Here is a 12,862-nt window from a genome sequence, read left to right as displayed (position 1 = left end):
TTCCTTTTCTTTTTTAAATAGTCTCGCATTCTTCTCTCCCAAGAATGGACTTTATCTGTTTCTTTTTTCTTTTTCATTTTTACACTGCGCAAATTTTATCATTGCACCCATCACATAAGCTTACCTTAGTGGAAGACAGTGTGATCATAGGCACTGTAGACTGACCAGAAATGGAACATGTCTGTTACTTCAACTTACATTAAAAAATGCATGGCATAATCCTCCGTCTTAGATTTTTTTATAATAATGCAGAAATCATTCACTTAATCCCAACCCAACTTCTTATATTTCTTCTGTATCTAGTGGAGAAATGGTTGCCTGCATCCAGTATGTTATGCAAAGTGAAAAGTCCTACTTGTGACCCCTAAGTCCTACTTTGGATGGAAATTGCACATCATATACATTTCCTTTTGTTTTCAATGTTTTATATCGGTGTCATAGAGACACAAGGGGTGTCTAGGTGCTGAAAACATAAAACATGATTTTGTACACGTGCCTATAACTTTACAGGTTTTCCTCCTTACATATTGTTATCAGTCAGAGATAGAACACAACATTCAGAGTGTGTCAGAGATAAGTTGTAGCTTAGGCATAAATCCACAAAGGATCTTCATATATCCTAACAGAACACAGATTTTCATGCTTACCGTCGTAATCAGATTTTGTTTTCTGCCCACATATATAACCCAGGGACTAGGTAACCAGACTCCTAACAAATTACTGAAGCAATCTAGAAATAATACAGTAACTTGGATACATTAAAATGTAGTCAAACAAGCCATTAAATTACTAAACATATTTATATGTTTCACTTTCAGTAACCACTGAATTTGTAAAGTGGTCTCCAATACCATTATATGCATAATGATCTTAATGGAGAGTTGAGCACATAATTGATGAGCCTGATGAAGGATGCATCACTGTAGAGCATATTCGTTTGAGGTACGGATGAACAGAGGTTACAGCAGTCTGAAGTGGATGTACCAAAGCAGTGAAATCTATTTATTTTATTAATTCTCACCTGTATCTTTCTTCTTTCTGACTTTTTCCACTGTCAAAAGATCCTCGGGTCGAGACTTACTTGCCTGCTTAGCAGCAACTTTTTGTGGCGCAGGTGCATCCTTAACCATTTCTCTCATGTTACAATCTCCTGTACTCCCCAGTTTGTCACAGCTACTGAGTAGTGTGTCTCTATTAAATTTAGCATTGCATTTTAGCAAAGCATCTGTGTCAAAGATAGGCTGGGAGGTCTCATGCATGCCTTCCCAGCTGGTAGTGTGGTCTGTTAGTCCACCAGCTTTACCACTCAGTTCAGGACACACACCATGAAGCAATCCTCCCCCTATAATTGCCAGAAAACAGCAAAGACATTTTGGATTAGAATGCATTCTTTTTACTTCATTTAGTCAGCAAATTTAAGAAATACATACAGCAAAAATACAGCCAAAATATGACAAATGACTGGGTTTATGCACAATAGGTTAAGCTTGAATTTACGAAAACTTGAAATGTGTAGAATACCTCTCAACCTGCTCACAAATAATGCTTTTTTTAATAATCTCTAGTTTTCAGAGCAGAAAAAACAAGATGGAATGTTAATAGTATTCTTAATTTGCTACAATTATTTTAGTATTAGATCTTCCAGGTCACATTTCTGATCCTTTCAAGATGATCTCAGAAAATTGCCTTGGGCCACATCTCTTTGTTCTAAGGTTGAGAGGTATGCAGTTTTGATAAAAATGAGAGTGAGGATGTTGCAGACATGCAATTCATTCTAGCCCAATGATCTCATTAATCTTTATGGATTAGTTCAGGCAGTGGCAAACAGAAATAATCCATCAGCAAAGGGAGAACACACAGGGTTATAGAAGGTTTACAAAAGACACATTACACTGATTACTGGGTTTAGGTATGGAAAAAAATTTCTTAGAAACTGACTGTATATAGGATGGTGTGCATTAGAGGTGATATACCAGATTACAGAATCAGAATGACATTCCATTTTCCAGGATACCTATGAAGTGAACTTGACAGTGCCCTCATACAGTGGTTCACAAGAAACACCTGAAGAAGACTGGACAGTGAAGGTGAACAGTCTACAAGAGTGCAGTGACTGTGAAACTCTGGCTGTGAGACCATAGGATCTATGGATAAATTATTATTTGTGGACAACATCGTAAAACAAAATGATTAGTTACAAATAATTGCTGAAAACTTCTTTACTTCATTAAACCCCAACATATATACCATTGAAAAGAGCAATGGAAAATGGCTTACCAATGGCTGCTTTCACCTCTATAGGCTCTGAATCCTGTGAAAATTCACTGAGCCCTGCTGCATTAACAGCTCTGACTCTGAAAATGTACTTCTCACCATTGCTGAGCCCATGGCAAATGAATCTAAAACAAATCAGTAAAGGAATACTTAGGAAGTATTATAAAGAAAAGAAAAATCCTAAGGGGGAACAGAAAATATTTCTTCCATAAATTTTATTCTGGTTTCTGATAACCAAGGATAAATCATGACCCCAGCCCCTTATATGAAGGTCAGAGAATGCAAAAGGTATCTAAGCACCTCATTTACCTAACAAAGATAATGTTTAAACTCATGTCTCTTTAGACATACCACTTACCAACACTCTTTCTTTCTTAAGACTGCACAAGTTTTTGTGTTACCACAGGGTCTACTTTACTTCTGCTAGTATATAAAATCCATACTTCCCAATAGAAAAATGTGAAAATTTGCAGAGGTAAGGCCTATATTTGCTTCTTGTGGGATATTTTCATTACATAAGTAAAAGACACATGTAACACAAGCTTCCATAAATCACTTCCCACCATAAATGGAAAATTGTACTGTTCAAAAAAGTTACAGGGCATTTTACGAGAGTTAAATGATTTTTTAATTTCACTTTCTTGCTTCTACACATGGCACAATAATCTGAACCAGACGAATTCTTTTATTTGAATAGGTTTTTTACTAGATTACTTAATTGTCACATTAAAAACACCCTCCTAAATTTTCTCTGGTGTCCACCCTGAAAACACAAAATTTCCCAAGACAGGAATAATTTATTTAGGAATAGACTGTGGTTTGGAAATTTAAACTTTTTATTTAAAATAACATTTATTTTTCAATACGCATTTTGTTTTATTGCATGTGACCTTTATTTCATTCTACTTCATAATGTCATGTCTTGTACTACCAACACTGACATCATGCAATGATGTATGAAGCAAATATAATGTGGAAAACAAAATCAAAGTTTTATTTTAGGGGAAAAAGTAGAACCTGTATCAAAATTTTCAGAGCTGAATTTTCCCTACCCATTCTACTAGACTTCTCCAAATCATTTGCTTTCACAAGGATGGGTGCAGAAAACAAATTTCAAAAGATCAAAATATTCTTCATAATGCAAACTATGAAGTACAGCTAATGCTTTGAGATTGACTCAACTAGAAAAACCAAGAGTTAACAGAAAGCCTGTGCCTGACTGCATCATACATTATATCACAGTGACTAAAAATGCAGTGATAGAAACCTATGTAGTGTAGTTATATCACAATATGTATTAACTTGGAAAAATATTTTTATTTCTAAGGTGAATAAAGATCACATTTCATATTTTACAGTAAACAAACAGCACAAAACTTCACCAATACTTGATATAGCTATAATACAAATCATGGAAGTACATAATGAAAGTAATATAGTATTGACACATAGATCTGTTGCAATATAAATGCACAAAAGAATACTAAGCAGAAACTGTTTTGCTTGTGCACACAAGTAAAACACACACAAGAAAGTGAGGATTTAGGTACTTTTGATATACTAAGCATTTACAATGCTTTTCTAAAAAACAAAGCTGGTCCAAGAGTATTTAGGAGATCCTTACTTATTTTAGTAAGGGTTGTCATGGATAGCCATTACAAGTAAGCATAGACAGTCATAACAAGCAGGGACTACCTCTGTATTGACATCAATCCACTCGAGACAAAGTTCTGCAATTATTCCTTCAGACTGAAGATTATATCCTTATTCAAGTAAACCCAAATCTGATTTAACTTATGAAGTCTTAAATCTTGATTATTTTTTCTGACTAGAAACCAAGCTACATATCACTAAGAAATGTTTGTATCCAATATATGAATGTTCATTAATATCTTGATTTTATTGCAAGTGAAAGAGCAATTAGAAAGTAATATTGTTAGAATGATATAGTTCATATGCCCTCCTGACAGCCTAGATACACAGTCCAGACATGTTTACAGCAGTCTTCCAAAACAAAGCACTTTGCTTCCAAACATTATACAGTTTAGTTTTCCACATTTGTAACTCCAGTCATTCCTCACTGTACTGTTTCATGTCAAACTGTACAATAGTAGAACTAGCGAGCTACTTCTCTTTTCTTCACTAGCACGTCCATGTTTCTTCCCCCTTGCCTAATTGTTTCTAATTTAAGGTAGATTATAATTTCTTTTTGGACAAGACTCACACTTTGAAGTATGCTTTTATAACTTCTTATGAGTTTCACCTGCAAGACTGATTCCAGCCTTCTGGTTACCACAGAGAGACTACCTCTACTATTGTTAATGACTGGAAAGCACATATATCCAGTAGGTCAGAAACTGGTTACCATAATTTTCATGCTTTAAAATTCATTACCTTGTGCCTTTCACTGGATTGTTGTTACATGGTTCCCAACGACCAGATCCCTCTACACTTGACTCAATGTAGTACCCAACTAGCTCCTTGGCATCTGGGGGCTCTGTCCAGGTGACAACAACTGAGGTGTCTGTATTCCTAGTTGGCATAATACGGCCAGGAGCTTTGGGAATATCTATGGGAGAGAAGCAGAAATACATTAGTGACCAGCCAGTCAAGATTTACAAATAAAATAAGAGTGACATTCTATTCTTGATTATATTAGCATGACTAGTACCTTCAAAAAACTTCTCTGATTTAAGGACAGGACAGGATTAGTAGGCTCAAGCCTTTGGCAGTGAGATTCCTCATTTCTCCATTGCCTATGATTTAAATTGTATTTTGTTTATTCCCTTGTACTGAATATCTGCACCAGAGATGTGATTTGGAGCCTCCTAAAAGGTACTATGTGTTAGGTGCACATTGAATATCTTGTGGAGTCCATAGGTAAGCCAGAAACCAATGCCCTTGTTAAGTAGCCAAGTGCATTTATAGTGCTATTCGAGGAGACATTTTATTCTTCTTAAAAAATGTAACTCACATTCATCAAAGTGCTCCAAGAACTCAACATGAAGCAAACAGAGACCATCTGGGAATTGTATTGAAATCTGCATTGCTGTTTGGAAACAAATTGCTAATGTAGGTGTAGCTACTGAAGTTTTTCTGTGTTGAATATCTTGGCTCCTCTTCCAGTGAAAAAAGTCTCTTCATTCATGTAAGTATTAAATTCTTCATTTTTGTTTAATTTGGTAAACAAGGAAGATTGAACTCTGCTGGTGTCTGGGCTTATTTGCATTTAAGACTCTAAGTAAAACAAAACATTTTTGTACTTCCTTGAGTTTTCATTTTCTTTTGCTATTTGCAGTCTTTGAAGTTCTTGGCATCGTTATTTTCCTTGGTTTGCATCTACCATTTCACTATACATTAAAAGTTGAACAACCAAACCAAAATTATTTTAGTTAAAGGGAATAAATAATTCAGTAATTTTCATACTTGAATTATTTTCTGGGCAGCCATCTGCCTACAGACAAAACAATTACATCACAAACTGAAAAGTTACCATGGAGGTAATTTAATATATATGATCACACACTTACCGAGTTTGTCATCCACTACAGTGGCTTCAGTTGCTTCTGAGGGTTCACCAATTCCAGCCGAATTGCAACAGCGAACTCGGAAGCAGTAGGATTTGCCTTCAGACAAATCAAAAACTGCAAAGCGAGGAGACTTCACAGGGATCTCAGTGTTCACCCTTTGCCAGTCCTCTGTGCCGGCAATGCACTGTAGACAATCCCAGAAACCGCGTTCAGAACAAAAGCTTCTGAAAGCTCAGTGTCCAACCCAACAAGGCTTTCTACCCAGACCACTAAATACATGTCTGCTGTGGAAAACAGGGAAACACATCCCTTTTTTTTTGCCTTTTCATAGATTGAGCATATTTCAAAGGTTATGAATCTGCCAGATGCCCACCTACTCCAGAAAACTTACATAAAAGTTTACCAGTTTTTATATATCAAAGCTAAACTCCTCTCCATCACAAGGATGTGATGTGATTAAAAACTGCATCCAGTTTGGACCACTTTCAGAATAAGTTCTGCAGATATTCAGCATCATGTAAAAAGCAAAACTCTACATTGCTACATTGCTTACAAATCTGCTTGTCACTCTTAAAGTTTTTGATGTGGCTTCCAGAATAAGGAGTCTTACCCTCATCAGGATCTGACCCTCATTTTCCAGAAAAAAATTAACACGTGCAATTGTAAATTGTTTTTATTTCTGTGGCTAGAAACTCTACATATCATGATCACTTATACTATTAATACTAGTGATTAATTTTTCACTGTGATTTACATTAAGTATAAATTCAAGTAATGGTTCTGGTTTCTGAGGGATTCAAATTCTCAGGAGAATGTTCTCTGACTATCTGACATTAGTGCTGAGTACTCAGCAGGCAATCAGTTATTATTTCATATATGGAAACTCAAAATTCATATATTCACCCTCTCTAAGGCTTGTTGCTAAGTGAAATTCATTTATTTAGACCAGATTTTGTACAAGAGATGAAAAAACACAAAAATGGAAGATATTTATGTCTCCCTTGATGCCACCTCTAGCCTGATAGAGAAAAGCATTGATAAAAAAGCTTATGAGCCGTGACATACAAGTAAAAAGGGTGATGGGGTGAAGAATTTTCTAGGCTAGCAGCCATGAAGAAACACCTCAGGAAAGCTGAACACTGAAATTAAAACTGATTCTGTTCTAGAAAATCAGAAAAGAAATTTGTTGAGTTGGTGAAGCAAATGGAAAGTTAATGTAGAGGATAAATATGAAAAGGTAGCTGGAAGAGAAACTGCTAATGCCAAGAAACTCTTGCAGAATGCTTCCATCCAGAGTGTCCTACTAGACAAGCTTTGTTTATACGAATTTTATGTATATATTTTATTTATCACATATATATATGAGATACATATATATAAGCGTGTGACTTTGCTCTGTGTTTTCTCATTATAGAGGGAGTTTGTCAGTCCGTCTACTCCAGGGGAGGTGAATAACGCAATTCACAAAAGAATATTACAGTTTGTGACACAATCTGAATCTGCAGATTGTGTTTTCTGTACTGTATTTCTGTTTGTGTTTCTCTTCTTTCTTCTCTTCTTAGTTTATCTTAATCTACAGTTTAACAATTATCTTGATGAAGTTCTAGTTCTGACCCTGGTTTGAAAGTCTCAGACAGAAATGAAAATTAACTAGAAGTCCAGAAGAGATGGCAAAACAAGTGTAAAAGATTGCCACAGCATAATTTTGATTTTGTCCAATTTTACCTTTTCCACAAAGTACATGATACCCTCATGGCCCCTCTGTCCAGGGGGTTTCCAGCTAAGCACAACATAGTTCTTGGTGGCTTCAATAACTTGGAGGTCTGTAGGGGGACCTGGAACAACACCCTCTGAAGAACAGAATAAGAAATTAATACTTAATTCCTTTATACTTGTATCAGAATTGGCACTATAATCAAAATATAGGAGTATTAATATACCCTGCCACCTGATATTTTTTAAAAACATAGAGTTAGAAATCTTCTAAATGTCAATTTCAAATGTCCTTCTTTTAATTCTAAGCATGGTTTTTATTGGGTCCTGAATAATGAAACCTCATCTCAACAATCAAGTTGTGAATTATTTAAGGTCGAGTGACTCTCAGAACAACGAACTTTGGGTGCTTGCCAAAGTCCACAGAACTCACTCAGAGTTCTCCTAATTAGTCAGCCAGTTTCACATTAGACTTTTGTAGGCAAAAGGACTGTGTTTACCTGCAGGTTCTTCCTCAGTCACAATAATCTGTCCAGTCCAAGGAGCAGAAGGGTGACCTGAAAAAATGCCAGAGGTATCATGGAAATGGGAGACTTCAGGAACTTTTGAAACAATGAGAAAACTGACTCTTTTGTGGTTCGAAAGTGACATTTGCAAGATCCCTGTGAGGTCTGGTTTTAGTTAATGCTGTGACTCTTGCTCATGTAGCAAGCTTGTTACCCACGGTAGTTGCAAGCTTATCAGCTTGAATATTGAGAGCAGCTCAGCAATTAACATAGCTAGAACATTTAATCCACCGATTCCTTCCTGAAATGTCACTGAAGTCTCCTAGGTGACAAGCAGAGCTATTTGGCTCACTTCACCGTTTTCAGAGAATAATTTCAACTTTATTTTCTCTCCTCTATTCCTTTGGTTTAACAGCTCACTTATTAAAAGAACAGCCAAATTCCTGCAGGCTGTTTTTTGTCTCTTTTTAACCACTTTCCTTCATATTACCAGCTTTTAAATCACAGGTCACAGTCACAAATGGAAATGTCTCAACCTGACTCAACACATACACTTGATATAATTTGGGTGGCTCTCTCAGTGCCTCTACATTATCATATTATTGCAGTTATGCATTCAGCTATCAGCCAGGTCAATGCACTTTCAGAGATAATTTTTGCAAACACTGTTCTCCACCTCCACATTGCTCACCCTACTGATCTGTTTTGGAGACGTGAGCAGAGAGGGAGCCAATGGGGAGAAAAGGTTGTGAAGGATGAGGAGATATAATGGAAATAGGTCAACAAAACCAGACTTTATCTCCTGAGAAAGCTTCTATGCTGCCTATTGAGAAGAAAAGGCCTCCCCCCGACTTAGGGTTTCACAAATATGACTGAGTGCAATGTTTCCTGGCAGTGCCAAACCTCCTTCCTCTGGCCTTTTGTTTTTATCTTGAATGGGAACCTAGATTATCTGGCTGCATGGCATACAGTAACTCATCCAAGCTGCGACCATGGGATCCCTGTAGCTTTGCATACAATACCCCTTCACATTCAACCATTTTAATTATATATGTTCAGAAATATGTAGAAATAGATTATGAATGGAAGTAGAAGTTGATTTTAGGCATATGATTGTGGTATATGGGTAAAGAGGTGGATTTGGAAGCAAAATGCCTGAGACATTGTGAGGCCACAGGAGAAATATCCTTGACTTGTAAAATGCTAACTTTAAAGCAGAAAGTCTGGGATCTGTGTGGCCATCCTGGTATTGTGCTGATGTTATTGCAAGACTTTGATTGTCACATGAGCACAGAATCAGCCACCCTTGTCCGTGTCTCAGAGAGACTATTCACAGGATCTGTTCAGCTATTTTGTTGGTTGAACAAAAGTGAGTCTCTCTAGCTCTCCTGTGCCTTTTCCCCCCTCTTCCTGCAAGTTTGGAGCACAGCACTGCAGCCAGCCAAACCCATTTCAGCAGATAGAGTACTGAGTGCAAAGAGCACCGAGATGATTTCTTCTTGGCAAAGCTGTCTCCAAAGAATATTTTGGTTTAGCATTGCTCCCTCTAGTGGGATTTCGAAGGTGTCTGAGTTGATAGTCATAATTTTTTTAAATTTTTTCTTTTTTTTTTTTTAATGAGTTGTGACTTCTTAAGCCTCTCAAGCAAACTGCAAAAAGCACATCTTACTTCTAAGCCTGGCTCTGTCTGCAGGATCCAGAGCAGCCACAGGCTCTGACACCCGGGACGGGAGGCTGACGCCAGCTTTGTTCACCGCTCGGACTCGGAAAATGTAGGAACGGCCTTCAATCAGACCAGTGACGGGAAAACGAGCAAACTTCACGGGATTCTCATTGCACTGGGTCCAGTGGGCGGTGCCGACCTCACACCTGAAAAATACAAACAGCAAGAGCAGTGATGGGAAGGGAAAAACACAAACTTGGGGCACCCGCACGCCTTTGCATCTTCGCCATCTGTTTGTGTTGATTGTCTGGTCCACACAAGTTTCCACAGCAGTTTTATATACTGGTGACATCAAAGCAGCTGCACCAAGGCATCGGGGCTGACTATAGTCTGAGCACGCACTGAATCCCTCTCAGCTGCACCCCTTCTTTCCTGAACTGAAGAGGGACAGGATCAGAACTCACTTCACTGCTTAAACCCTCCAAAGTATGTTTAGGGAGTGTCAGCTTTAGCATACTTAAAGGGACAAGAAACACCTGTCTCTCTTGCAGTTGCCAGAAGGTGACTAGTTCATCTTTCCTGCACAGTGCTGCACTGTACATACTGCAAAATGCTGGGCTTCTCAGGGTGCAGAGACCTCTGTTGTGAGTTCTGAGACCAGCACAGCACAGAGATGGCTGTGAACAGGGTTAAAGTTGGGCACTTAGCCAAACCCTGCTTCAGAAACCGCTGAGGCTGCCAAGGGAGCCTGTGGTGTGCTGGCTGCAGTCACTGCAATGACAAGACCCAGCATGGTGGTGCTGGTCACACAGCTGTGAAGCTTCACACATGTCAGTAGGCTGGTTTCTGGCAGAACGAAGAGATAACCAGCAGCCACTTCAGCTCAGAGAGCCAGGAGGAGCCTGTGGTAATGGCTTCCCAGTATCTAGCAATATGGTCAGCAGGAACATGGCCCTGTAGCTTGGGAAAGACTTTTTATTGCTGATGAGATATCTACCAAAGCAAATGTTACAGTTTCTACCCAGATTTCTTGGTACATGCAAGCATCTCTTGTTGAAAGAACTGTTACCGTCCTGCTCAGGGCAGTTTTTTGGTTCTGGTTTCTGTTGGGGCGAGGGATGCCCAAACTTTGCCTTTAGCCTTAGCACAGATCAATCCTGTTGGCTTGGACCACCCACTCACTCTACAAGGCAGTTAGGGGCTACCCTGGATGAATATTTGGGTACCTAAATGCCTTTTGTGGGATCAAACACTTGAGAGCAGCAACACAGCTTTGAATTTAGGAGCAAATGCAGAATAGAGGAGGTGAACACAAGAGAAAAAGCAAAATGCCATTTGTCTTGGAGTTACTCTCAGTGCTAACATCTTTAATAGCCTAGTTTTAAAATGAGATATTATTGTTCAGAGTCTAGTCCTGTCTTTTGTTCAGGATTTTTCAATGAATGTTAAAGAGCTCTAGCTTCTACCTAATGCAGCACAGTTACAGCAGCAATTGACACTCAAAAGTTAGCAAAAAATGATATTTGAATGTTAGATTTATTTCAAAAAGCAATGTCCTCTTTTTAGAGATAGATAACGTAATATACATAACGTAAGTACATACAATAGCATAATACATGCATCTGAAACTCCATATTACTAATGATGTATTCTGTTACTGAAATTCAAACAAATATTACCAGCACTGAAGATTATTGTAAGTCTCAAAATGCTGACCGAGTTTCTTAGATCCCATGTTTCTACACTCCTACCACTGGGTGATATGTGGAGGTTTGGAGATTTCATATTTTTTAAAATTATTTCCAATTCTTATTGTTACAGAGACAAACAAGTAAGCAGGATTTGCATGAAGCTTGTGAATCTAAGAGCTTAGATAACAACAGCATATAAAAAAGAAATCCAAGTCCCTTTGAGATAATATTTTGTTTTCTGGTACATAGTAACTATTAGGAAAGAGACAGGAGAGCTGTGTTACAAAAGGAGACACATTTACCTGATGAAAGAGCAGATACTATAAGCTCCCAAACACTGTAAAATCCCGAGGCCTCTCAAGCTTACAGGAAGTAGCAAGGGCTGAGCTATGCAGCATCTCACAGTTCAATGAAGCAAGATGTGATTATTTCCATGAAAGTTAGATCAGGCCTAGCCAATCTAAAATAAAAAAAGTAATTTCTTCTGGCCAGCAAAAAGAATGAAAATAACAAATGACTATTTTATCTCATGTTTTTCAGTGTGCATTTAGTTTTTCAAGTTAGAATGAGCAGCAATATGAATTCTCCAGTCCAGCGTGCTCACTGACCTGTCAATGAAATATCCAAGGATGGGGTTTCCTCCATCAACAGCGGGTTGCTTCCAGGAGACAATGACATAATCTTTGTTGGCATCTAAGCACTTCACATCCAGTGGTGCACCAGGGGCTCCAGGGATTTCAGCATCAGCATCTATGAGGATGGAGGAATATGTTTCCAAATGTGAACCATGGTTCTTTCACAATTATTAATCTTTAAGGACCTAAATATGTTCCTACTGAGTAAAAAAAAAAAAAAAAAAAAAAAAAAGAAAAAGAAAAAAAGAAGTTCCATTACTGGTTTCAAAAAGTATTTTCTTTTATATTGTCAGTGTTTTTCTAGGTTTTGGTTTTCTCTTTGCCACATTTACAAATGCTTAATATGTTACATTTACAGCACACTGTAAATGTAATTCACCTAGGCATTTTAAATAAAATTAGTACCATGCATTCTGGTTAGGGAGCTGCCAGAGACACAGCTGAACTAAAAACTTGGCAGACTGCCCCTTACAGCCAGGCAATAGATGAATCAGAAGTATTCACCCATTGGATGTAACAACATAGAATTAAATATTTTATCTCTACTCGTAGTCCTTCATTGTTTGATTTTGGTTAGCTGTGAACTGCAAAGGTATCAAAACCTTTTGAAGTTTAATTATATTACATATTATCACTGTGGAATATAACCTTCATAAGGATGAGCATATTTTTTCTTTCAAGTGTTTATCACAAATCTGGGACTGCTCGTGTCAAAGGGCCTTGACTTCAACATCAGCTTCTGGACATATCTTATCTAAAACTTTAAAAAACAGAGCACAGTGCTGGGCACTGGGGAATTTTACTGTTTACACAGTCTGATTTGTGAAATGGTGTAATTTTCATGTAGAGA

At 37.7% G+C, this 12,862-nt stretch overlaps 1 protein-coding gene across 2 annotated transcripts in view; it reads right to left on the bottom strand.

Moving 5' to 3' along the window:
• Positions 1-12,862, bottom strand: part of MYOM1 (myomesin 1) — an 82,183-nt gene that overhangs the window by 39,375 nt on the left and 29,946 nt on the right. Inside the window, exons 11-18 of one of the 2 annotated variants that reach the window (XM_051774668.1) lie at positions 11,986-12,127; positions 9,693-9,892; positions 8,018-8,074; positions 7,530-7,654; positions 5,805-5,988; positions 4,669-4,843; positions 2,278-2,399; positions 1,022-1,342 (exon numbers count right to left, since the gene is read on the bottom strand). In XM_051774668.1, coding sequence (XP_051630628.1) covers positions 1,022-1,342; positions 2,278-2,399; positions 4,669-4,843; positions 5,805-5,988; positions 7,530-7,654; positions 8,018-8,074; positions 9,693-9,892; positions 11,986-12,127 — 1,326 coding nt within the window. The remainder of the gene's footprint in view (positions 1-1,021; positions 1,343-2,277; positions 2,400-4,668; positions 4,844-5,804; positions 5,989-7,529; positions 7,655-8,017; positions 8,075-9,692; positions 9,893-11,985; positions 12,128-12,862) is intronic. The other variant, XM_051774664.1, reaches the window with a different exon arrangement.

This window comes from Manacus candei, unplaced genomic scaffold, assembly GCF_025592945.1.
Source record: "Manacus candei isolate 608988 ecotype Guabito, Panama unplaced genomic scaffold, ASM2559294v1 h1tg000008l, whole genome shotgun sequence".
Lineage (NCBI taxonomy): Eukaryota > Metazoa > Chordata > Aves > Passeriformes > Pipridae > Manacus > Manacus candei.
The sequence above is the reverse complement of the archived record's forward strand: the minus strand, read 5'-3'. Positions and strand labels throughout refer to the sequence as shown.